Source organism: Malus sylvestris, chromosome 15, assembly GCF_916048215.2.
Source record: "Malus sylvestris chromosome 15, drMalSylv7.2, whole genome shotgun sequence".
Taxonomy (NCBI): Eukaryota; Viridiplantae; Streptophyta; class Magnoliopsida; order Rosales; family Rosaceae; genus Malus; species Malus sylvestris.
In genome coordinates, this window is record NC_062274.1 from 14,241,320 (window position 1) to 14,266,384 (window position 25,065).

The 25,065-nt window shown below is 41.7% G+C and overlaps 5 protein-coding genes across 6 annotated transcripts; 1 reads left to right on the forward strand and 4 right to left on the reverse strand.

The window, feature by feature from the left end:
* Positions 1 to 11: 11 nt before the first annotated feature.
* Positions 12 to 8,944, reverse strand: LOC126602465 (chloroplast processing peptidase-like). 2 transcript variants are annotated; one of them, XM_050269344.1, is made up of 5 exons: positions 8,259 to 8,944; positions 7,261 to 7,398; positions 6,866 to 6,952; positions 512 to 579; positions 12 to 390 (listed from the first exon to the last, which is right to left on the reverse strand). In XM_050269344.1, exons 1-5 carry the CDS (start codon positions 8,745 to 8,747, stop codon positions 198 to 200), a joined length of 975 nt encoding a protein of 324 aa, XP_050125301.1. In that variant the 5' UTR covers positions 8,748 to 8,944; the 3' UTR covers positions 12 to 197. The 2 variants fall into 2 exon arrangements, with proteins under 2 accessions (XP_050125301.1, XP_050125302.1); XM_050269345.1 differs by having other exon boundaries at positions 12 to 406.
* A 131-nt stretch (positions 8,945 to 9,075) lies between these two features.
* Positions 9,076 to 12,334, reverse strand: LOC126602459 (pentatricopeptide repeat-containing protein At5g21222-like). Its single transcript, XM_050269336.1, has 4 exons — positions 12,169 to 12,334; positions 11,488 to 11,615; positions 10,296 to 11,192; positions 9,076 to 10,210 (listed from the first exon to the last, which is right to left on the reverse strand). The coding sequence occupies exons 2-4, from the start codon at positions 11,503 to 11,505 to the stop codon at positions 9,332 to 9,334; spliced, it is 1,794 nt and encodes a 597-aa protein (XP_050125293.1). The 5' UTR covers positions 11,506 to 11,615; positions 12,169 to 12,334; the 3' UTR covers positions 9,076 to 9,331.
* A 3,180-nt stretch (positions 12,335 to 15,514) lies between these two features.
* LOC126605314 (uncharacterized) lies at positions 15,515 to 17,905 on the reverse strand. Its single transcript, XM_050272687.1, has 2 exons — positions 16,767 to 17,905; positions 15,515 to 16,458 (listed from the first exon to the last, which is right to left on the reverse strand). Exons 1-2 carry the CDS (start codon positions 17,851 to 17,853, stop codon positions 16,421 to 16,423), a joined length of 1,125 nt encoding a protein of 374 aa, XP_050128644.1. The 5' UTR covers positions 17,854 to 17,905; the 3' UTR covers positions 15,515 to 16,420.
* Positions 17,906 to 18,190: 285 nt separating this feature from the next.
* LOC126605317 (uncharacterized) lies at positions 18,191 to 20,579 on the forward strand. The gene is made up of 3 exons (XM_050272690.1): positions 18,191 to 18,435; positions 19,740 to 19,831; positions 19,944 to 20,579. Exons 1-3 carry the CDS (start codon positions 18,283 to 18,285, stop codon positions 20,353 to 20,355), a joined length of 657 nt encoding a protein of 218 aa, XP_050128647.1. The 5' UTR covers positions 18,191 to 18,282; the 3' UTR covers positions 20,356 to 20,579.
* LOC126605306 (uncharacterized) lies at positions 20,572 to 24,616 on the reverse strand. The gene is made up of 11 exons (XM_050272678.1): positions 24,308 to 24,616; positions 23,686 to 23,880; positions 23,484 to 23,568; positions 23,315 to 23,390; positions 22,929 to 23,105; positions 22,729 to 22,828; positions 22,502 to 22,611; positions 22,273 to 22,362; positions 22,104 to 22,184; positions 21,056 to 21,904; positions 20,572 to 20,938 (listed from the first exon to the last, which is right to left on the reverse strand). Exons 1-11 carry the CDS (start codon positions 24,537 to 24,539, stop codon positions 20,846 to 20,848), a joined length of 2,088 nt encoding a protein of 695 aa, XP_050128635.1. The 5' UTR covers positions 24,540 to 24,616; the 3' UTR covers positions 20,572 to 20,845.
* Between the last annotated feature and the right edge of the window lie 449 nt (positions 24,617 to 25,065).

Below are 25,065 nucleotides of genomic sequence, written 5' to 3' on the forward strand. Positions count from 1 at the left end.
GACAGAGCAGATTTTGAAATGAGATTAAGTTACGTAAATCAAGCGTCGATTAACAATGTACACTAATTATAATGAACTAGGGCCTTCCAAAAATTTGCCCGTATGCGTGTTTCTTTAGAACAGAGATGTTACCTGAGATCCAAGGCAAAAAATGAAACAATTTCAAGTGACGAGCCAGAAGAAACTTTGTACGGTTACTAATTCAATGATACACCTTCCATTAGCTGAGACGCTGGAATGCCTTCCTGACCTTCCTTTAGCTGAGACGTTGGAATACTCTCCGGCTTGTCAGCAGCACAGCCCGTCTCATGAACTGTTGCACCGATCCTCTTTGGTGGCCAATACCGAAACAGGGATCTTCCTAAAATATTCTTGGTTGGCAATGGACCCCTAAACATTTTCAAAACTTGAACAAGCAATCAACCGGAGGAACTAAAAGATAAGAGGTAAATCAAGGGTCTTAAAACTAAACATATCTCGCATTTCTGCACTTGGGTTTTAGAAACATTACCATACGTGTGAGTCGTAGCTGTTGTTTCGATTGTCACCCATCACGAAAACTGAGTTCTCTGGCACACGCTGTGCAACATAAACACGAATAAAAAGATGCAAAGGTTACATTCTTTTATAAAAGATCTAAAACATGGAAACCACCATATCACCTCACAACAACAACAACAACAACAACAACAACAAAGCCTTTTCCCACTAAGTGGGGTCGGCTATATGAATCCTAGAACGCCATTGCGCTCGGTTTTGTGTCATGTCCTCCGTTAGAACCAAGTACTCTAAGTCTTTTCTTAGAGTCTCTTCCAAAGTTTTCCTAGGTCTTCCTCTACCCCTTTGGCCCTGAACCTCTGTCCCGTAGTCACATCTTCGAACCGGAGCGTCAGTAGGCCTTCTTTGCACATGTCCAAATCACCGGAACCGATTTTCTCTCATCTTTCCTTCAATTTCGGCCACTCCTACTTTACCTCGAATATCCTCATTTCCAATCTTATCATTTCTTGTGTGCCCACACATCCCACGAAGCATCCTCGTCTCCGCCACACCCATTTTGTGTACGTGTTGATGCTTCACCGCCCAACATTCTGTGCCATACAACATCGCTGGCCTTATTGCCGTCCTATAAAATTTTCCCTTGAGCTTCAGTGGCCTACGACGGTTACACAACCCGCCGGATGCACTCTTACACTTCATCTATCCAACTTCTATTCTATGGTTGAGATCTCTCTAATTCTCCGTTCTCTTGCACGATATATCCTAGGTAGCGAAAACGGTCTCTTTTTGTGATCTTCGCTAGATTGCTCCGATCATTAGTGTGGATAAGTATATAAATGGATATAGATAGGAAAGCAAACACAAGATGTACGTGGTTCACCCAGATTGGCTACGTCCACGGAATAGAGGAGTTCTCATTAATTGTGAAGGGTTTACACAAGTACATAGGTTCAAGCTTTCCTTTAGTGAGTACAGGTGAATGATTTAGTACAAATGACATTAGGAAATATTGTGGGAGAATGATCTCGTAATCACGAAACTTCTAAGTATCGGAATGTGGTATCGTCTTGACTTGCCTTATCTGTCTCACAGGTAGATGTGGCATCTTCTCTGGAAGTACTCTTCCTCCATCCAGGGGTGGTATCTGTAACTGGTGGAGATGCACAAGGTAATGTATCAATTTCACTTGAAGCTTACTTGTAGTTTCAGGCTTGGTCAAGCGCGATACAAACCATGTAGTAGGAGTCCCTCAAGTTGCCGAGCTAGGGGATTTGCTGAAAGAGGTGACAGACAAGGTAAGCAATCAGAGCTCCGGCTGATTGTTCACATTCTCCCTATCTTGCAGGCAGCATGAAGGATAAAGAGAAGAAAAATGAGAAGAGATGATATGGGATACTTTTGCTTTTGAAGAAGTAACTTTCCACAGGCTTATTCTTGAACTGAGCTGGAGGGTTTTCTGGTTTCCTCCAGAGTATAAGGCCGACTGAAGAATTTGAGGGTCAAAACAAGTCCATCAAATCTAGAGTACGTTCGACCCTACTGATATGGGATACTTTTGCTTTGACAGAGTAATGGATGTATCGGCACGTGTGCTGTTACGCTTGTCTCCACATGCTTCCTTGTATCCTTCTCACTTGCCCTATCTGTTCCTCAGGCAGATGCGGTATCTTCCCTGGAAGCATAAGATGTTGAAGATGAGTACTCGAGAGCAATGCCAGGTAAGTAAGTTCCAGGCAGTCAGTTCCTGGCTGGAAGCTTGATTCCAAGTGCTGACTGATTGCTCTCTTTCTCCTTGTCTTGCAGGTAAGAACAAGGCCAAAGGAAAAGACAGGGAAAAAGCATGATATGGGATACTCTTGCTTTTAACCCTGATGATATGAGATATTCTTGCTCTAGTATAACTTGTTTGCAGAGGTATTATCGGGGGGAAAGAAAGCTGAATATTTCGAAAGGCTTCGTTGAGAGTGCCCTCTCATATATGAGGAAGGGTTGAGCATTTTTGCAGGTCTGTCTGTCCGTTGGGGATGGAGGTTGACATATATAGGAGTCTCCTTAACAACAAGTAGTAATGCTATTCCTTTACCCTGTCAGAGCACTTTGAAAAAGTGGTCTGTGGTATGTGGAAAGCTGATGTTGCGTGTGAAGATTACAGACAGCTTTATCCAAGGAGATCCGGCTCTTGTAGTTGGGAAAGTGTTGCCTCTTCGGTTTTCGAACAAGCAATCCTATCAGGGATCTGGCTCTCGAGATTCGGAGAACGATGTCTCTTCGATTTTTGAGAAAGCAATCCTGCTGGGGGTCTGGCTCTCGAGATTCGGAGAGCGGTGTCTCTTCGATTTTTGAGAAGGTAATCATGTTGGGAGTCTGGCTCTCGAGATTCGGGGGGCGGTGCCTCTTCGATTTTGGAGCAAGCAATCTTGTTGGGAGTGTTTTCTCGAATGTGAGTAAAGGTTGGGCATGTTTGCTAGTCTACCTTGCCACGAAGCACAGAGGTTGACACACAGGGACTTTCCAATTATCCAGCAATGGTACTGTTCCTTTACCCTCTCTTCGATTTTTGAGAAAGTAGTCATGTTGGGAGTCTGGCTCTCGAGATTCGGAGGACGGTGCCTCTTCGATTTTGGAGCAAGCAATCTTGTTGGGAGTGTTTTCTCGAATGTGAGTAAAGGTTGGGCATGTTTACTAGTCTACCTTGCCACGAAGCACAGAGGTTGACACACAGGGACTTTCCAATTATCCAGCAGTGATACTGTTCCTTTACCCTTGTGGGTAATAATATGGGGTAGCTAGACCTTCAAAATTTATGTGTCTAAACTTTGTTAGTGCTGTTTCTTTGCTATTCTTTTACCCGTCTTGGTCAGAGCGATGTAGTGGAAGCTGCAAGCTTCACGTGCTCAACTTTGGCAGAGAACTTTGGCAAAGTTATCTGTGATACACATGAGCTACTATTGCGTGTGGGAAGTGGGTGATTGAACAGTAAGACTCATGTGCTTTCTACTTCACCAGAAGTCTTCGACAGAATGCCCATAATTTCCGCAAAGCTGAGTGTGCGTGTGACAGGTGCTGCCAAGGCTGGAAAAGTAGGTGCCTCTTCGATTTCTGAGATCGGCCCTCGTGGTCTCTGAGCAGCCCAACTTTTGAGAAAGCAAGCGCCTCTTCGATTTCTGAGATCGGCCTTCGTGGTCTTTGAGCAGCCCAACTTTTGAGAAAGCAGACGCCTCTTCGATTTCTGAGATCGACCCTCGTGGTCTCTGAGCAGCCCAGCTTTTGAGAAAGCAAACGCCTCTTCGATTTCTGAGCAGGCGCCTCTTCGATTTCTGAAGCTCCGTCGAGTGCAGATTTTTATAGGGGCTGGCATTAAGTTCCAAAGCACACTTGAATCTCCACCAGTAGAAGCTCCATTCTTACACTTCTAAGATCTTGATTTGTTCGACCTCTTCTCTCTTCAACACCTTTGAAAATGTCTGGCCCCTCCGACCGTCGTTTTGACTTGAACCTTGTTGAAGAGGCAGCCCCGCCTTCTCCAGACAACATATGGCGCCCATTCTTCGTCTCCCCTACTGGTCCTCTTACCGTTGGGGATTCCGTTATGAAGAATGATATGACCGCTGCGGTGGTGGCCAGGAACCTTCTCACTCCCAAAGATAACAAACTACTTTCCAAACGATCTGATGAGTTAGCTGTTAAGGATTCTCTGGCTCTCAGTGTTCAGTGTGCAGGTTCTGTGTCTAATATGGCCCAACGCCTATTTGCTCGAACCCGCCAAGTTGAATCATTGGCGGCTGAAGTGATGAGTCTCAAACAGGAGATTAGAGGGCTCAAGCATGAGAATAAACAGTTGCACCGTCTCGCACATGACTATGCTACAAACATGAAGAGGAAGCTGGACCAGATGAAGGAATCTGATGGTCAGGTTTTACTTGATCATCAGAGATTTGTGGGTTTGTTCCAAAGGCATTTATTGCCTTCGTCTTCTGGGGCTGTACCGCGTAATGAAGCTCCAAATGATCAACCTCTGATGCCTCATCCTTCTAGGGTTCTGTCCAGTACTGAGGCTCCGAATGATCCCCCTCCGGTGCCTTCTCTTTCTGGGGCTCTACCGACTGCTGCGACTTCTCCTAAGCAACCTTTGTGAAGGCTCTCTCTTGTTTGTTTATTTTGACTCATGTATATGTACATATTTGTAGCTTATCGGGGATATCAATAAATAAGCTTTCCTTCATTTCAACGTATTGTGTTAAATACACCAAAGCCTTCTTCTCTAAGTTCTTTGAATTTTCTTTTGTTGGAGCTTTGTGAGTGGAGCATGTAGGTTGAGGTAGTGTTCCCTTAATTTCCTGAGTGAGGAAAACTTCTCGGTTGGAGACTTGGAAAATCCAAGTCACTGAGTGGGATCGGCTACATGAATCTTAGAACGCCATTGTGCTCGGTCCTGTGTCATGTCCTTCGTTAGATCCAAGTACTCTAAGTCTTTTCTTAGAGTCTCTTCCAAAGTTTTCTTAGGTCTTCCTCTACCCCTTCGGCCCTGAACCTCTGTCCCATAGTCGCATCTTCTAATCGGAGCGTCAGTAGGCCTTCTTTGCACATGTCCAAACCACCGTAACCGATTTTCTCTCATCTTTCCTTCAATTTCGGCTACTCCTACTTTACCCCGGATATCCTCATTCCTAATCTTATCCTTTCTCGTGTGCCCACACATCCAACGAAGCATCCTCATCTCCGCTACACCCATTTTGTGTACGTGTTGATGCTTCACCGCCCAACATTCTGTGCCATACAGCATCGCCGGCCTTATTGCCGTCCTATAAAATTTTCCCTTGAGCTTCAGTGGCATACGGCGGTCACACAACACGCCGGATGCACTCTTCCACTTCATCCATCCAGCTTGTATTATATGGTTGAGATCTCCATCTAATTCTCCGTTCTTTTGCAAGATAGATCCTAGGTAACGAAAACGATCGCTCTTTGGTATTTCTTGATCACCGATCCTCACCCCTAACTCGTTTTGGCCTCCATTTGCACTGAACTTGCACTCCATATATTCTGTCTTTGATCGGCTTAGGCGAAGACCTTTAGATTCCAACACTTCTTTCCAAAGGTTAAGCTTTGCATTTACCCCTTCCTGAGTTTCATCTATCAACACTATATCGTCTGCGAAAAGCATACACCAAGGAATATCATCTTGAATATGTCCTGTTAACTCATCCATTACCAACGCAAAAAGGTAAGGACTTAAGGATGAGCCTTGATGTAATCCTACAGTTATGGGAAAGCTTTCAGTTTGTCCTTCATGAGTTCTTACGGCAGTCTTTGCTCCTTCATACATATCCTTTATAGCTTGGATATATGCTACTCGTACTCCTTTCTTCTCTAAAATCCTCCAAAGAATGTCTCTTGGGACCCTATCGTACGCTTTCTCCAAATCTATAAAGACCATGTGTAAATCCTTTTTCCCATCTCTATATCTTTCCATCAATCTTCGTAAGAGATAGATTGCCTCCATGGTTGAGCGCCCTGGCATGAACCCGAATTGGTTGTCCGAAACCCGTGTCTCTTGCCTCAATCTATGCTCAATGACTCTCTCCCAAAGCTTCATTGTATGACTCATTAGCTTAATACCCCTATAGTTCATGCAATTTTGTACGTCGCCCTTATTCTTGTAGATAGGCACTAAAGTGCTTGTTCGCCACTCATTTGGCATCTTCTTCGTTTTCAAAATCCTATTGAAAAGGTCAGTGAGCCATGTTATACCTGTCTCTCCCAAAACTTTCCACACTTCGATTGGTATCTCGTCTGGGCCTATTGCTTTTCTTTGCTTCATCTTCTTCAAAGCTACAACCACTTCTTCCTTCCGGATTCGACGATAAAAAGAGTAGTTTCTACACTCTTCTGAGTTACTCAACTCCCCTAAAGAAGCACTCCTTTCATGTCCTTCATTGAAAAGATTATGAAAATAACCTCTCCATCTGTCTTTAACCGCATTCTCTGTAGCAAGAACTTTTCCATCCTCATCCTTGATGCACCTCACTTGGTTTAGGTCCCTTGTCTTCTTTTCCCTTGCTCTAGCTAGTTTATAGATATCCAACTCTCCTTCTTTGGTATCTAGTCGTTTATACATATCGTCGTAAGCCGCTAACTTAGCTTCTCTCACAGCTTTCTTCGCCTCTTGCTTCGCTTTTCTATACCTTTCACCATTTTCATCAGTCCTATCCTTGTATAAGGCTTTACAACATTCCTTCTTAGCCTTCACCTTTGTTTGTACCTCCTCATTCCACCACCAAGATTCCTTTTAAACCACCATATCACCTCAAATAAATAAAATTAAAAGGTATGGGTAGATAAAATGTCATAACATATTTCTTACAATAGGAGTCATATTATATGCAGGTGGTTCAAGGATGAATTTTTCATTTCTCTCCACTCCATTTACTATGAGCTTCCCATTGCGCACCTGCAAACAGTCATCGGTTTTTGTAGTTAGGTTCCTAAAATTTAGATATCAACGACAGATAAAAGACAACTTTCTAGACAGACATACAGAAACCGTCACTGTATATTATAAATCTACTAACTTTCAAAGCAAATCGGAATTAAATTTGCATATCTAGATTGCATAGCACTCGTTCTTAACAAAATCTTAATTTAGATTTCTCGTCATACAGTAGAGAATGTATACTGGTCTCATAAACCTCTTGGTCGACATAGGGAAAACAGAAAGTACCACCACCATATTATGACATGCAAAAATGCCAGTCTCACCTCTACAGTATCACCTTCCTTGGCAACAATTCGTTTAATGAAGACATCGTCTTCAGTATATCCTACTTGCTGGAGAACTGGTGGACTTTTAAAGATAGCTACATCATTGGCACATGGCTTTCTGAGATAATATGAAACCTGACAATTTTAAGCAGAAGATACGTTATCATTGATGAACAAACAAAATCGCATACATGTTGGATATCCCACATCGGTGAGTGAAAAAAGAAAGAAAGAGTTTAAGTATGATCACCCCATTCTAACTAATACCGAGGCCTTTTTATGATAAAACCCCACACCTGATGGATTAGGCAGGTGGTAATTATCAAGTTGGGGACAATATCGGTGTTGTTGGAGTGGGCCAAAAATCTAACAATACAAGTGCACACAAATCTGATCAATCTAGCTTGAAATTAGCTTTATGAGAAATCTGTCACTGTGTATAAAATGCCTTTCCACTATGTTCTCAATTGCCTATGTGCCCCGGAAGCATTTTTTCTTGCTAAACCTCGCGCCCCTGAAAGTTTAACCCTCATGTGTCATCCCCTTCTTTATCATCCTGCTTATGTAACCTCACCCTCTCAACATTGCATGTCAAGAAAATGGCAACTCCGTTTTTCCCCGGGTAGTACAAGGCCCCTGAAAGTTTAACCCTCATCTGTCATCCCCTTCTTTATCATCCTTCTTATGTAACCTCACCCTCTCAAACATGGCATATCAAGAAAATGGTAACTCCGTTTTTCCCCGGGTAGTACAAGACCGATGCATAAACTGGTCATCCAAATTCAATGACTCCATCCAAATTCTAATTTCCGAAATCCTAATTGTAATCACTAATTAAGTTCAAACTCAAGCTTCATCTAAATATGCAGCTAAGTAGCAATGTTGCCATTACAATTCAGACTTCTAAAGCGAAACCAATAGGTTTAAAACCTCAGCAAAAAGAAACCATACAGCATAAGCAATACATTCACCAGAAAAATAAATAAAAATCTGACCTTTTCTGCTACAATTCGATCTCCCACGTCCAAAGTAGGATACATTGACAACGAAGGAATGAACCTCGGCTCAGCTATGAAACTCCGAAACGCCAGGGACACTGCAATCGCCGCAAACACCGTTTTTGCATCGCCGGAAGTGATACTGATCCATTCCGGAAAAGGCCCACTCTTCTTCTCCACCTGCTCATCATCCCCTCCGCCATCACCACCGCCTCCTCCGCCACCATCACCACCCCCACTGCCCAAAACCGCCTTCGTTTCGTCGCCGGAGTCCTCCAGAGCATTGCAAGCAAGTTTTCTGAGATGGGTTTTACAATTTGGGAGCTTAAATCGTCGAAAGTTAAGGGCTTTGAAGTTGGTTTTTGAAATTGGGTGGAGATTGAGGACTTTGAAATTAGGGGTTTGGATTGGGGTGGATGAATGGGTAGGGTTGAAGTTAGGGTTTTGGAGGGAAGGTGACGGAGGGAAGACGTGTAGAGAGAGCATCTCTCTTTTTGTTTCAAAGCTAGCTACTCATTCAAACCAATCTCTGCAGATTTCGTAGCTTTTGGGTAATCTTCTCTTCTTTTTTCTTTTTTTTTTTCTTTTGGAATTTTAATTTTTGTTTTGGGTTTGGAAAAGTTTGATCCTGCTACTTGTACATAATTTGCCCCTTTCTTGTTTGTGGGTCCTACGGCAGTGTAAAACGAGTTTTTGACCCTAACTAGTATTGTCAGAGATGCTCTAAAGCCGTACCTGTTATTTTTTCGTTTGTTACATGGGTTAATTTGTTTTTGTAATAGCTTCTGTCCGTGCAGTATGTTACTAGGTTGCATTTAGATATCCAGATGTAGATTTTTTTGCCTTGAATTATGAACACATATGGTATATGTTACACATCTCATGTAGCAAATTACACAATTTCAGAACAAATTCATCAGCAACACCAGTAGGAATGGAAGTATAAATGTGCTGTAACACAATCAGCAGCTCTGATTAGCAAAAGAAGCATCCCCACTCTTGAATTCAAGAGTCAGAACCAAGGAATCCTCCCGATCACCTCGACCGCCTTTGTTTCCTCGTTTATATATTTACACCACCGGACATGTATGTACGAAATGCCTGAACATCCCAACTTGACACTGAAACTGCCTTCTACATATAATCAGTGGCTGCTGGACTTTAAGCGCGGGCGATGTAGTATGCGTAAGACACATGGTTTTGGTAGCACTGTGCTGCATACTTTCAGCTGAAAACTCAAACCCTCTCACAAGCATATGACCTCGTATGTTGGCAGCAGAACCGCCGCTATCAGAAACTACTACTCCAGGTATCTGCAAAACATTAGGATAAGAAGTACTTAAGTTTTGTTTCCTACTAATGATCTCCAAGCTCTGATCAGGTATCTTGTCCCTCCTATTTTCTTTGCCCGAATCATTTAAGACTCTCATGGCTTCGGTCACTAAGCCTATCGCACGCCAAGCTTCAGCCACGAGCTGGATAGTCCTCTTAGTAGGATGAACTCCCTTCTCTTCCATTATATCGAGTAAATCTTCTGCTAGCCATGGTTGCCTAGCCTCTCCATATCCCCATATAAGGGTTTCAAAAGTTTTCAAATTCGGGGTGATTCCCATTTCGCACATTTTCTCATAGACACTCCAAGCATGCTCCATTTTTCCAGCAGTGCACCACCCGCTTATGATGGTTGTGAAGATTACAACATTTGGGTACACGCCATATTTTCCCATGGATGTCATAAGTGACTCGGCCTTCTCAGGCTCACCGGCACGCACATAGCCTTTTGCAAGAATGCTGAATGCATGGATGTCAGGTTCTATGTCGGATTTTATCATGTCATTGAAGACCTCCTGGCATTTTTCCATGAGTCCTGCTGAGCTCCATCCATCCATTATGGTGCTAAATGTTATTACATCTGGTTTTATTCCAAATTCTTCCATCGACGTTAGTACCTGTGAAGTTAAGGTCTTTATGTAAGTAAAATTTCTGTGAGAAAGTGAGAAACTGAGTGCTAAAGCATCAAAGGTAAAAACTCACCTCGTCAACTCCATCAGTATCGGTAATGTCCAGAAATCCCTTGATAAGAGAGTTAAAAACAACAAGATTCGGCTGCACGCCGAGATCCTTCATTCTGTATACAAACCTCAAGGCATCTGTCATGCTACCTTCTTTACAGTAGCCATTTACAATGATGCCACAAGTTCGCTCGTTGGGGTTAACATTGTTGTTCTGCATCTCGAACATCAGCCTTTCAGCCATATATGTCTCTCCATTCTCGGCATAAGCCCTTGCCAACGTGTTGTAAGTGACCACATCGGGTTGAATACCAGATGCAACCATCTTATACACCACATTCCAGGCTTGATTCATTTTCCCCTCGCTACACCAGGCTCTAACAATAATATTATACGTCCTGTCATTCGGTTTTGTATTCTCATCCTGCAACATAAGCTCTAGCAGTTTTAAGGCTTCTTCAGGCTTACCGACAATTCCATACCCTTTGATAAGAGTGTTAAAAGTGCTGGTTGTGGGCTTACATCCACTCTCCTCCATTTTCTGAAAGATTTTCATGGCATCGTCGATATTTCCAGACTCAGAGGAAGCATTGATCATGGCATTAAAAAGTATTGAATCGGGCTTCATACCATTCTCCTCCACTTGAGAGAGGAGCGAGGGAATAGACTTGAAACGCCTCAGGCGCGTCAAGGCAGCTACAAGAGTTGTGTATGTTATAAGAGTTGGCCTGTGTCCTTCTTCTACTAAACTCTTGAAAACGGAATGGGCCTCATGAGGCTTCCTTTTTGCAATCAAAGCATTCATCAATTTCGTTCTTGAACGAACAACTTGGCAACTACTCTTGCCCAAACATACAAGGCAGCAGGATTGGATCCCTGAATCTACCGGAGTTGATCCCTTCTGGAAGGAATGTGGCTCCTAGGTAGTTCACATTTGATCAGAATTAGATCATTTACCATATTTAATTAACCACACACACGCATAAACTACGCCTAATGTACATCAACAAAGGTCTACGAAAGAACAACGCATTGTCAGCCTAATTAGTAGTGCAGATTAAGGAAGAAACAGAATGCACATTGATTGAACCATAAACTTACATAAGCTGCAACATATCAAGCAAACATACTACATTCAAGCAAACTGACTACTACGCTAATACGATATGATACCGCGAGTAAAGATGGTTCGTTGCCTCCAACGGAATCGTTACCTCTTGGAGTCTACCCATGAGCTGAGCCCCTAACAGCTCCAAACTCTCCCAGTTCTTTTCTCCACCGCTTCCTCAATTTCGCAAGTAACTTCCTTGATCAAATTCAGATTTTGATTTCCAGTCCATACCTGTAAAGGCCAAGTTTAAGGCATGAACATTCACTGTATCGGAAATTTCCATAGATTTTGAGACATCCACTTTCTAATCGATATATACCACTGCAGGCAGGGAAGAGGGAACAGTAACCAAAAATTCAGTTAACAAGAACCATTTTCATGAAATGAAAGTCCTAAATTCGAAATCCCAAACGCAACAGGCTTGTAGTTCAATTGATTAAGAACAATCATTTCTGTAGTCGAGGTCTCAAGTTCAATTTCCGCTCCCAAAAAACGCTTATATATAAAATAAAATAAACCCAATCAATCCAACGAAAGAGAAACAAAAAATGGGTAAAAGAATCCAGCCCAAACATCCAAACCCACATCTTTCAAAAATCAAATATTCATGCAATTAAAAGGGTTTCTGAAAACCATCATAGTTATCTTAACCAATGCTTAAGGACATTAATAGTTCAATTTGAGCTCTCCACACAGCAACTAAGTAAAACTCAAAGCTACAAACTTTAAAACAAAAAATTAAACATATTATAAATCCAATTAACTTAAATAATTAAGCATTTACCTATTGAGCTGACAGTGGCAGAGGTTGGAGAGGGAGGTGGAGCTGCATGGTTGGCTGCTAAATGTGCATGTAAGCCTGTGTAAAAGTGGAAGGGCTGGAATTGTAGTCTAGCGGTGTGAGTGTTGTGGCATCCATTGCAGATTCTTATCCACAAATATTAGTGAGAAATTCTGGATAAAATTTTGAGGATGTTAAAGCATGGACAAATATATTAGAAATTTATAATTTATTTATTTAGTGGTTGAAATTACAAGGACCACAATATTGGAGGCAGATTCTCTGTCCTCCCACTTTCCGTGCCTTCTGTTTGTGTGATCACACTTAAGCCACGTCAACATTTTATATTACTATTCATTTTTATCTTATTATCTTTATAAAAAATATATAAAATGTTGACGTGGCTTAACCGCGACCACACAAAATAGAAGGGCATAGGAAGTTGGAGGGCAGATAATCTGCCTCCCACAATATTATTTTCCTTTTGTGGTTTTTTCTTTTTCATTTTGGACATTATTTTGTACCACTTGAGTTCAAACCTACGTGGTCATTTCCCGTTGTCTATTTTCTAAGACTTCCTTGTTGTCTGCAAGATTTTTAGGGGAAGAGAGATTGATTGACAATTAACTCAAGTATACCCATCTAACTCTTAACAAATATCAAATCAAAATCAATACCTATAACCAAAGAGAAAAGGTGAAAACTTACGTGTGTTTGATTTTTTCTCGTTAATTAGAGTAGTTTCGAATATCATATTATTGTTCATTACTATTAAAAGGACTTATAGTAATTTAGACAAGAATGTGAAGTTAAAGTAGAATATCAAAATTTTCACAACATATATTATTTTTCTCGTAGATGGATATATTGATTCAATGATAGTATATTTATATATTATTTTTCCTTCAATTTTGATCAAAATTCGATTTTAATATTGGCAAGTCAAAGAAATCACTATTAGCAAAAATAAATCAAACCCCAAACAAAAGACTCTCCCTCGCTCCAAGGTTTACAAAATCAAGAACACGAGATTAGATTATATATTTATATAATATATATATATATATATATATATATATACATTTTTAGAATAAAAGATATTATCTCATAATAATTGTAAGAAATTGATATGCAATAGATTGTATTTACTCAAGAGGTGGAGTCACCAATTTATAGTTACAGAAGCATCCCAATATGGTTCCTACAATCAAGCTAAGTCAACTGCAAATAAGGAAACAAATCATTTACAATATTTGACAGATTCTACATTCCATTCTTAGCTCGATCTTCTTCAACACTCCCCCTCAAGTTGGAGTGTATGTTTATAACACCCAACTTGCTAAGAAGCACTTCAAACTGTGTCGAGCTTAATGGCTTGGTGAACAAATCAGCCGGCTGGTTTTCAGTTCGAATATGAGCTGTCCGAATCATCCCTTGTTGAATCTTCTCTCGAACCAGGTGGCAATCTATCTCTATGTGTTTGGTTCTCTCATGAAACACCGGATTCGATGCTATGTGTATAGCCGCCTGATTGTCACAGAATAGGGTCACGGGCCGTGTGTGATCAACTCCCAAATCCTTCAAAATATTCTTCAACCATGTGATTTCGCAGCAAGTGGTAGCCATCGAACGATACTCGGCTTCTGCACTTGAACTCGACACTGTCGTCTGTTTCTTGGTCTTCCAAGAAACTGGTGCTTGCCCAAGCAAAATGCAGTATCCCGTGATTGATCTCCTTGTGTCTTTGCAACGTGCCCAATCTGCATCACAGAATGCCCGCAATTGAAGTGATCCTGTAGACGGGAGCAGAATACCTTGACCCGGTGTATGCTTAATATACTTAAGCACTTTATAGGCTGCTTCCAAATGCGGTTGCCGTGGCTTGTCCATAAACTGACTTAGCACATGCACGGCGTAAGTCAGGTCCGGCCTAGTTATAGTCAAATATATCAATCTTCCAACCATTCTTCTGTATGCCGAAGCATCATCTAATAACCTTCCATTGGATTGTGTGAGTGATAAATTTTGTTCCATAGGGAACCGAGAAGGTTTGACCCCTAAGAATCCAGCATCATCCAAAATCTCCAAGGCATATTTACGTTGCGACAAACTGATTCCATGCCGTGACCTGGCAACTTCGATGCCAAGGAAATACTTCAGCCGTCCCAAATCCTTAAGCTTGAATTGGTTGGCTAAAAATGATTTCGTGTTCTCTATGTCCTCCAAATTGTTCCCTGCCAATATGACATCATCAACATATACGAGTAATGCCAGGAGGTTACCTTGACGACTTCGGACGAACAGAGAGTAGTCGGATCGTGACTGTTGAAATCCCGCAGCTTTGAGGGCAGTAGACAGCTTGATAAACCACTGCCTAGACGCCTGTTTTAAACCGTACAACGACTTGTGCAATTTGCAGACCCTATGCTCCCCCTTTCGTCCGAAACCCGGAGGCAAAGACATGAACACCTCCTCATTAAGATCACCATTTAAAAACGCGTTGTTCACATCCAATTGGTGGAGATGCCAACCACGCAGAGAGGCCACACTGAGCAGGACACGGACTGTCACCAGTTTGGCAACTGGAGCAAAGGTTTCCCTGTAATCAATCCCTTCAACTTGACTGTATCCCTTTGCCACTAAGCGGCCTTTGTGGCGTTCGACTGTACCATCAGCCTTCAATTTCACCTTATACACCCATTTACAGCCGATCGGCCGTTTATGAGGTGGCAACGGCACCAAGCTCCAAGTCCCATTGGCCTGCAGGGCATCAATTTCAGATTTCATGGCAGCACGCCAGTGTGGGTGTTGGACGGCCGGAGAGAAACTGGCAGGTTCTTTGAGGTGGGTAAGTGTGGCAAGGTATGTTTTGTGGGTGTGAGAAAGATGATCATAAGACAAGGAATGAGAAAGTGGGTGAGCCGTACCTGAACGAGCAACCAAGTTCGTTGATGACGATGGTGCGGTCCTTGAGGGGAGGCTAGTCTCGAGGTGAAAGTCCTGCAAATAGGCAGGCCGCCGAGTGGTGCGACCGCCGCGGCGCGGAGCTGGGGTGAGAGGTGGGGGGGACGGAGCAGGTAGGTCGGCAGTGGGTGAAAGTGGTAAAGGGATAAGGGGAGATGTGGGTGTGGGGGGGGAAGAAACAGGGGAAGATGGGGGTAGATCCGTGGGTGGGTCGAGTAAAGGAGACTCGGGTGGGCCGGTGGGTAGGGGTGGCCCATCAAGAGAGGAAGGCAGGTCCATGTCGAAATGTGAGGAGGGGCCAGGATGAGAGGATGAAAAAGTGTGTAAATTGGGCGGATCAGTGGATGCAGCGGAGTAGGGAGGAAGTAAGAAAGGAAAGGTATTTTCAAAGAAACTCACATCACGAGAAACAAGGACCTTTTGTTGACTAAGATCAAAAACGCGATATCCTTTTTGACCATGGGGATATCCCAGAAAAATGCACCGAGAGGCTCTTGGATCAAATTTGGAACGATTTTGGGTATGGGTAGAAGTAAAACACAAGCAACCAAAAACACGCAAATGGGAATAATTGGGAGAGCGGTGAAATAACTTCTCATACGGGGTTTTGCCACCAAGGAGAGGAGTAGGGGTTCGATTTATGAGATAGGCGGACGTGAGAATGGCGTCCCCCCAAAAACGAGGTGGAAGCCCGGCCTGAATAAGCAATGCACGCGCCATATTTAACAAGTGTCTATGTTTTCTTTCAGCAACCCCATTTTGTTGTGGAGTGTTGACACAACTAGTTTGATGGATTATCCCTTTATCCGCATAGAAGCTCCCAAGTTTGAATTCAGGGCCATTGTCACTACGTATGATCTTAATTGGGGAATCAAATTGAGTGGCAATCATATTGATGAAATTAACTAGAAGAGTCCTAGCATCAGACTTGTGTTTCATAAGGTAAATCCATGTGCATCGAGTGTAGTCATCAACAATAGTAAGAAAATATTTTGCACCCGAAATGGAAGCAATTTTATAACCACCCCATATATCAATATGAATTAAATCAAAACAAGAATGAGTAGTAATTGAACTTGAAGGAAAAGGAAGTTTGGTTTGTTTAGCTAAAGGACAAATTGCACACTTGTCAGTATCACAAGAGGCTTGTTTAAAATGGGAAAAAGAGAATAAGGGAAGAACTCTGGAAGATGGGTGTCCAAGACGTTGGTGCCAAAGGGTTGGGTTGGATTTTTGTGCCTGATTGCATGTTCCTTTCTTGGTGTGATCGAGATAATAGAGGCCCTCCCGTTCAATTCCCGTCCCAATCATCATCCCCGAACGTAGGTCCTGTATAATACAAAATTGGTTCAAAAAGATGGTTATACAAGATGAATTGGCTAACTTGCTAATTGAAATTAAATTCAATTTGAAATACGGGACACACAAAACGTTCTCAAGGATGAGAGTGGGGGACAAGATGACTTTGCCAATGTGGGTCACTTGGGCCACAGACCCATTTGGCATTTCTACAGTGTGATTAGTGACCGGCCTTGAAGTAGAAAATAGGTTGGGATCATAGATCATATGGTCCGTGCAGCCACTGTCCAAAATCCAAGTACTCTGTTTGCCATTAGAGTTAAGTGAAAAAGCTTTACCTGAAAGTTCTTCATGGGTTGTGGAATTACCAACATGATTAGCGGAGGAAGACTTGCTTTGCAGCACACTCAATATTTGTTTGCATTCTTCAGCAGTGAATGGGAATTTCATCTCCTTCCTTTCCGTCAGACAAGCTGCTGCTTGGTTCCCCTTGGAAATCACGATACCATGATCAGCCTCGGCTGCTGCTGCCTTCTTTTTGCGGCAATAGTCGGCCGTATGACCCTTCCATCCGCAAAATGCACACTTTAGGTGTGCACGGCAATTCTTGGCAGTGTGATTTGTTTTGTTGCACTTGGTGCACTTCAACTCACCTTTTTCTCCTTCGGTTTCATGGCTGGATCTCTTCACGGCAAACACGGCCGCATCTGGTTGTGCTTGGGCTTTATTCGCTGTTACTTCCGATTGTTTTTCATGTCGTAGTACAAGAGAGTATGCTTTGTTCACGGTTGGTAAAGGATCCTGCAGTAAAGTGTTGCTACGAACACTTGCATATGAGTCACTGAGACCCATAAGAAACTTCATGGTCTTCTGCGTGTCCAAGTATGCAGCCACTTCCTTGACCGATCCACAGGTGCAAATCGGGAAGGTGCACAAAGCATCACGTTCGTCCCATAGTCCTTTTAATTTCGTGAAGTAAGATCCCACAGACATACTTCCCTGCACACAATCATGAATCTCGTTCTCGATATTGAACAGTTGAACCACGTTCACATGTGAGAACCTCTCCTGCAATTCCAGCCACATCTGCCTAGCATTCTTGCAATTAATCACGCTGCTGGCGATGTCTTTCGACATCGACCCTAGCAGCCAAGTTTGGACTAATTTATTGCAGCGATTCCACTGCTGCCATTCATTTGGATCCTGTCCATTCGGCTCCACGATCGAACCGTCCACGAGTCCGATTTTGTTTTTGACCGTTAAGGCCATAGTCATGGATTGTCTCCATGTGCTGTAATTATCTTCGACCAAAGGCTGCGGCACAAGGATAGCACCGGGTTGGTCTGAATGATGAAGGTATAGTTGGTGATTGGGATTATCCCACTTGGTTCCCGAAGCCGTGTCTGATGGTTTGTTCTCTGCCATGGAAGTCGGCTAGGGTTGTGTTGCCCAGATCAATGCTCTAGTACCATGTAAGAAATTGATATGCAATAGATTGTATTTACTCAAGAGGTGGAGTCACCAATTTATAGTTACAGAAGCATCCCAATATGGTTCCTACAATCAAGCTAAGTCAACTGCAAATAAGGAAACAAATCATTTACAATATTTGACAGATTCTACATTCCATAATAATAATAATAATAATGTGATTTAAATGTATTTTTATCGAGAATCAAACAGAATATTTTTTTTAAATATCATTACATCGTACTAAATAACAATATTAAATTATTAATCAGGCTTACCACCTAAAGATTTTACCTTCATATAAAAAAGCCCACCAACTTCTCCACCGTTTGCCGCCTCTCCGCACTCCCACAGACACACAGCAGAGAGTCGCAGCCACCAGAAATGATGTTGAAGCTCTGGAAATGGTACCAGAACTGCCTCTCCTTCCATCCACTCAAAACCCAGGTCATCAGCTCCGGCGTCCTCTGGGGCGTCGGCGACGTTGCCGCCCAGTACGTCACTCACTCCAACGCAAGAAAGCGCCTTCAACTTTCTGTGAGTTGTTTTTTTTTTGTTTTTTTCCTAATTTTGCAACCGGAACCTGTAATTTCATTTCTTCGATTCAATTTCTTGTTTTCGGGAACTGGGTAGCTGTAAATTTCTCCTTTTGAGTTGGGTTTTTCGGAAAAAGTTGTGTAATTTTTTGCATTGCTTTGTTGAATTGTTATTTACATGTTTTAGCTTCCATGGAAGTGTAGTTTCATGTTATCTGTTCGAAATCATTAACTGTTTTTTCAGAAGTAGATTAATTGTTTGTTTGAACTCATGAATCTGTTCTTCAGAATTAGACAACATTGATTATGGATCTGTTTCGATGTCTGATAGAACTCGATACCTTCACCAGTTTTAGAAGGTATCACTTATCACCCCGAATAAGGATAATAAAGAGTGTAGATAATAGAATGATTGACTGGCTGTCAACTTGTGGTGGATTTTCTGTAATGGCCAAATTGTATGTTGCTCCAATAGATGAATGCCGTTACAGAAAAACGGATGTCATCACAACAGGAGCTGATTGCTCATGACATTATACTCTATGATTATCTTCTACCATTTGCAAATAACCTTCTTATTTTTAGCTATGACCATGTCCTTGACAAAATTATGTAATAGAAATGCATCATAATTCAACCCGTGGTATTTGCTCACACCTTGTTTGAGTTATAACCACATAGAGGAACCTTGTTTGAATCATTTTTCTTCTTCTTTATTTTGCTTTTCAGCCGCAGTGGAACCTTGCTTCGTTACAGAATAAGGCATTGTATTACTATTTGATAGAGTTCTCTTGCTCAGATAGTGCATAATGTACATGCTCCTTTATACATTTGTCTCCGTGTTGATTGGACGTCAAGGAACTACTTTTATCATGTGCAGGAAAGATATATTTCAGTTTCACTAACCAAGTCTTTCAAAATGAAAAATTAACTGAGGAGTTCAGGTACCCCTGAAGTAGGTCCTTCTGTGCGTGCGTGGTAATGCCTCTGCATGTGTGAACATGAGTATGGGTTTCCAGTGTGGCTCCTTTTATATGGTTCTATAATGTAGAGTGTAACTACTAACCCTTGATGCCCTTTTTCTATCCACTTATTTGTTCCCAAACTTTGTTAACTGTTGGACTTAAAATCAAAGGATGCAGCTGAATTTTGGACCAGAACCTGATTGATTTTTAATTCTAGTCGTTTTTGGTGTTTGTTGTTCACTTCAGTTCAAGTCATTGTGTGTGGTGAAACGGTAATAGCATTTTGTCCATCAACTACTTTCTCTGCTCATATGATGAAAATCTATACTTCATGTCACAGGATAGAGACGCAGACTTCAAAGTTAACTGGAAACGCGTAGCCATCACAAGCACATTTGGGTTTGCCTTTGTTGGACCAGTTGGGCATTTCTGGTTTGTTTTACCTAATCGTGTCTTTTCCCTCCAGGTCACCTGATCTGATCTGTCTGCCACCTGTATGATATATACAAATAAAAAGAAAAGGTATAATGTTGCTTGCTTATAGGTACGAAGGCCTGGACAAGTTTATAAAGCTGAAGCTTCACCTACAACCTAAGTCAGCGCGGTTTGTTGCTGCTAAAGTGGCAATGGATGGCCTTATCTTTGGCCCCTTGGATTTGTTGGTGTTTTTCACTTACATGGGATTTTGCACGGGCAAGAATTCTGTTCAAGTGAAGGAAGATTTGAAGAGAGATTTCCTACCAGCCCTTGCTTTGGAGGGTGGTGTGTGGCCAATTGTTCAGATTGCGAATTTCCGATATGTTCCTGTGAGGTACCAACTCCTCTATGTAAACATGTTCTGCCTGTTAGACAGCGCCTTTTTGTCATGGGTCGAGCAGCAAAAGGATGCTGCTTGGAAGCAGTGGTTCACATCTTTTACTTCGTTTAAGGAACGAGGAGGTCAGGGAAAATTATGATGTCCACCAATTTTCTATTCTTTACCTTCACTTCTTTGGTTTAGAGTAGTGCAAGATGGAGAAAAGTATGTGCTTAAGACAGAAAGCATCATGAACCCTCCTGAGACCATCAACCGCTGGTTTTCGACGTTGGGGTTGTGGGAGTGTGATGTAATTGTTTTCAAGTTGTATGTGTTCAATAACAGTTTTACAATGAAATGAAAAACACAGTTTAACTTCCTCAATTTCCCGCCTTTTTCTCTGTATTCTTCTTCATAAGTAGATTTACGCATCGTATATTGACTCAAGAAATACTTTTTTTAGCGTACAAAATGTTTCCCCAATGGAAATTTTGGGTTTGAAGCTTGCTGGGGTAAAATACATGTAAGCCAGCCAACTATGCAAATTGTAACATATCTAAATGCAGTACAAAAATTGGGGTTTGAAGCTTGCTGGGGTGATATATTGACTCCAACGTTCCGCTGAATTGGAAAGTACAGCGACTGGATGACTAGATGAACGAAGTATGACCTCCGCCAAGTGGTACTTTCGGCTTGAATGTTGCAGATGTTGCTAAGCGTGGGCAGTGTTTGAAGCTAATGCTCTGAAAAATAAAGGTTGTTACTTGTTAGGAAACAGGTTACGCAACTACAGACCGCCATAATAAATATACGAAAACTAAGAGGCTATCCTTTCAGAACTTGGATATACGAAAACTTACTGGGATGCTTAGCAGTAGTCCTTCACCGTTGACTAGGACAGGCAAGCCTCTTCTTGCAGCGAGAGGGATGAACCTCAGGGATACAAGAGCTCTTTGTGCCGAGAGCCTTGCATAATCTAGACACTTGTTCGTCTTCTCTTCTGTTTGCTCTAGCCCGTTATCGAGAGAATGTCTTTGTTCTTGAAAGTTTTCCGAGGTCTGACACTTCGACAAGTTGGCAAGATACAGCCAATCAGGTTCAATCATGTTGCGCACCTCAACTACCGTGTCATGACCAAAACCACAAGATCTGCAACAACAGTAGCGACTTTCTGCCTCCAAAACCCCATCAAGATTTGCTTCCTCGGAAGTTGCATCGTCAGTATCTTCCTCACTCAAATTCCACGTGACAAAGAACCGGTCCATGAAGCAACATATTTGCCCAGGTTGAAGTTGTTCGCTCCGTGATGTACTAGCAGATTTGACTCCATGCTCTGACTTGTAGTCAGCCGCGACTTTACTAGACTTGAAATTCTTAATCTCTTCCTGGTGCAATAAAAGGATATTTGTTTGGGTTGACTCGCTAATCATACCGAGTTTCCTGGCTCCGGTTAGAATCGATTCAGGATTTCCTTCCAAGAAATGAACATCTGATTTATTTGGAACCAAAGAATCTGCATACGATATGCTATCTGATATAATTTGCTCTATCTCATCTGGAGTACTGTGTTCCTGTTCAATCTGAAAGTGTAATCGGGATAGTCCCACTTTTAAAGGTAGAGGACTATCGACAGAAACACAAACTAGAGCTTTCAGGCCTCTAGAACCAGGAGCCGGAGAAATGTAACAGCCAGCTGCAGTAAAGGAGGTCTGCAGAAGAGGTAAAACAGAATGATATTTCAATGAAACCAAAAGTAATAGCAGATACAGCTGTTGAAACATATTATGAAAGGTAACTCTCATGTTAATAAATAACATATATTCATTTGCAAACTGACTGAAGTAGTTTTACATCCGTGAATTGTGATGCACATCAAGTTGGTAAGTATCAATGAGAAAGCAGACGTACCTTGCATGGTAAAGTACTCATGTAATTCAAAAGCAATTTTGAAGTGCCACCTCTAATTGGCCTGTTCCTTTGTGAGATGAACTGGAAACGGCATGAACATAAATTCGTCAAAAGGATATATGTTTCTAACATTAACACCGAACAACTTGTATGGTAATATCTGATGTACCTTCAAAACCAAAGCAATAAACTTTGTCATGCATATGTCCTCGATTTCTGATTGGTTAAGAATCTCCAAATCAATAACAGCATATCCAAGCTGCAGGCAGCAGTATCAAATAAATTTCTTAAACATATTCCGAAATCTTTACACCATTGTCAAATGAAAAGTTGGCTACAATAGCTATCAGTTATCAGAAGGTAGAAACAGTACATATGAACACTCAAATGATGCTTACATCCGTAAAAGTCACTGCTTGACTTATCAAATTACTGCAAATTTGATCAACGTATCTGCGTATTTTGCGACAGGCAGCAATAAGTGCTTGTAGCTCCGACCTGAATGCACCTGGAAGGAAAAGGAAAAGGAAAAGACATTAGTAGTATGAACATGTGTTTGCAAACAAGAAATGTAGCCACAGAACTCTTGCATGGAGAAACAATTGAGAATTATTATGTAACTCACATGTTGAGTCCTTTAAGTACAATCGAATTCTGTTACGAGCATATAACTGGCTTTGATTCGTTGGATCTTCCACCCAGACCTGATTACTTCCTTCACATATCTTCAGAAATTGTGCAAGAAAATAAGTCAAATTGGTTCAAAATACAAATTCGAGAAAAATGTATAATTAATAGATACATGCCTAGCTCTATCGCACCAACCTTGTACATATCTTCTTTCACAAGATCCAAGAGTGGACGTACAACAAGAATACCATGGTTTCTGGAAACTTCGGCACAAGAATGGGTATGCGTAGAGAAAATTTGAGATGTGAAAGGCATACCAGCAAGTCCAAGAACACCGCTATTGCGAGATAGTCTGAGAACAAATAACTCAGCCTGGAACAAGCCTGGAAAGTTGAAATCAATACAGACGAGGAATAATACCATAACCACTATAGCATCAGCTGATAGATACTTTCAGTTTTGAAACTACTAGTTTTAACCTCTTTTTTTTAAAACAAGTAACTTGTAAATGCCTCACACACGTGTGCAAACACAGATACTGCAACAGAAAGAAAGGTAGACTAAACGGTTGTTGGACAAACCTGGTCATCAGCATGATGTGCAATAAGTAACACACCAATCCGGTTCTGGATGCAGATGTTCTGAAACATTTCGTACCTGACATTCAAAACCCAATTTTAAGAAAAATCGTAAAAATGAACAATTTTCCATCACCCAGTTAAACCACAAATGTAATGAACCATAAGACACCTCATGTCACGGGCTGCTTCTTGCAAGTGACCTTGTTTTGGGTGACCATCTGGCCAATCACAGCAGGCAATGCAACTTCTGATTCCTACACAAAGTTCAAATTGGCTAATCTTTCTTGTACCGAAAATCTTAAAACAGAATTCACTGTGTTAAAAACCGAAGGCACCAAAACAACATATCAGCAGCAGCAACTGAAAAGTACCCATTTTCGAGACCCGATTGGAGACAGTGTTGGCCTCCTCTTTGCTCTCAGCGCGCAGCCCATGATCCACAATTATTGCTAAAAGCCCGTCAATGAAGCCGCCATTGTCACATTTCGCACTAAAGTCTTGAGCTTTCCAGTGGGCAGATAAAACGCATAACGCCATGCTGTCTGGACCTCCAGAAACTCCAATAGCTACAGATTAAAACCAACGAAACAAGCAAAATAAGACCCTTTTTATTTTCCAAGAACAATCAAATGGCCAGTTTGCGATTGCTTCTGAAATTGATAAAAGTGCTTTCTAGTGGCTAAAAGCACTTCTAATTATGTTTGACAGGAAAGCTCAAAAGCGCTTCTCGGTCATAGAAGCAGCTTCGAGGGAAGCACGTGCTTTGTGCCAAATGTAAAAAAGCACTTTGATTTTGAACACAAATCTCTACATGTTTATAACAAAAGAACTTATAGCGGCAGCACTTATGAGTAGAAGTTCTTCGTACAAAAGCAATCCCAAATGAGCCCGAAATTTGGAGAGTAAAACAAGCGACATCGAGCCCATAAAATGAAAAAAAAAAAAAGCAAGGTAATAATTTGCAGAAAACAGGGAGAGAAAAGTAATATAGACCGAGGCGGTGGTGGGGTTTGAGGCCGGCCATGGCCATTCGTTTGGCGAAAGCTTCCTTGTACTTGGCCACGTCGACGACTGCGGCGGCCGGGGCTGCTTGGGAGGACGAGCACTTGCAGAGAACTTGGCGGGACATGAACGGAAGTTTCCATGTCGTTAGGGGTATTCGGGGAATGGCAAAAAGCAAGGTCTGGGTACTGGTTTGAGAGGGTAGGATTACCGCTCGCGCCATTTACAAACCTTCAAGCTTTTGAGTGGGTTTTGCTCTTTTTACAGATAGCGTTTGGAGATGGATGCGGCGGTATGCGGAGCCGTTGTCGTCGAAACGCAGCGTTTAAACTAACAACAGAAAATAAATAGGCTAAATTTCACTTTAGTCCTTGTCGATTTCCCCATTTTCCAATTTGGTCGATGTGGTTTCAATTTTGGTGATTTTACTCTTGTTGTTTGGTACTCTTGCAATTCTAGACCACATCCAAATTTTTCATCCAATTGCTTGAAGGATAACAGACGCACTTTACGCACCTTACATGGAAGGCTACTTATGTTTTTTTGAGCTATTTACATTGGAATTAGGGCGCACTTGAATTACAAATTTGTATCAAACTTCATTCAGCATATTTAAAGAATTAAAACTCAATTTTAGACAAATAATTGTTCTCAAAACGAGTCATAGTCTAATGTCAAAATAAAAGAAATGAGAAAATAGATGTCTGAAATATTCATTAATACCCTTCAATGTGAAAAACACAATTTTT

Coding starts and splice junctions, on each gene's coding strand:
- LOC126602465 (XM_050269344.1), bottom strand. CDS start 8,747: ATGCTCTCTCTACACGTCTTCCCTCCGTCACCTTCCCTCCAAAACCCT. Junction 6,953..7,260: donor AGGAAGGTGATACTGTAGAG/GTGAGACTGGCA, acceptor GACTGTTTGCAG/GTGCGCAATGGGAAGCTCAT. Junction 391..511: donor AGCTACGACTCACACGTATG/GTAATGTTTCTA, acceptor GAAAATGTTTAG/GGGTCCATTGCCAACCAAGA.
- LOC126605314 (XM_050272687.1), bottom strand. CDS start 17,853: ATGGCAGAGAACAAACCATCAGACACGGCTTCGGGAACCAAGTGGGAT. Junction 16,459..16,766: donor AACCCATGAAGAACTTTCAG/GTAAAGCTTTTT, acceptor TGTATTATACAG/GACCTACGTTCGGGGATGAT.
- LOC126605306 (XM_050272678.1), bottom strand. CDS start 24,539: ATGGCGCGAGCGGTAATCCTACCCTCTCAAACCAGTACCCAGACCTTG. Junction 23,881..24,307: donor CAAACCCCACCACCGCCTCG/GTCTATATTACT, acceptor TTTAATCTGTAG/CTATTGGAGTTTCTGGAGGT. Junction 23,569..23,685: donor CAATCGGGTCTCGAAAATGG/GTACTTTTCAGT, acceptor AACTTTGTGTAG/GAATCAGAAGTTGCATTGCC.
- LOC126602459 (XM_050269336.1), bottom strand. Junction 10,211..10,295: donor ATACTGATGGAGTTGACGAG/GTGAGTTTTTAC, acceptor TTAACTTCACAG/GTACTAACGTCGATGGAAGA.
- LOC126605317 (XM_050272690.1), top strand. CDS start 18,283: ATGATGTTGAAGCTCTGGAAATGGTACCAGAACTGCCTCTCCTTCCAT. Junction 18,436..19,739: donor GAAAGCGCCTTCAACTTTCT/GTGAGTTGTTTT, acceptor TTCATGTCACAG/GATAGAGACGCAGACTTCAA. Junction 19,832..19,943: donor GGACCAGTTGGGCATTTCTG/GTTTGTTTTACC, acceptor GCTTGCTTATAG/GTACGAAGGCCTGGACAAGT.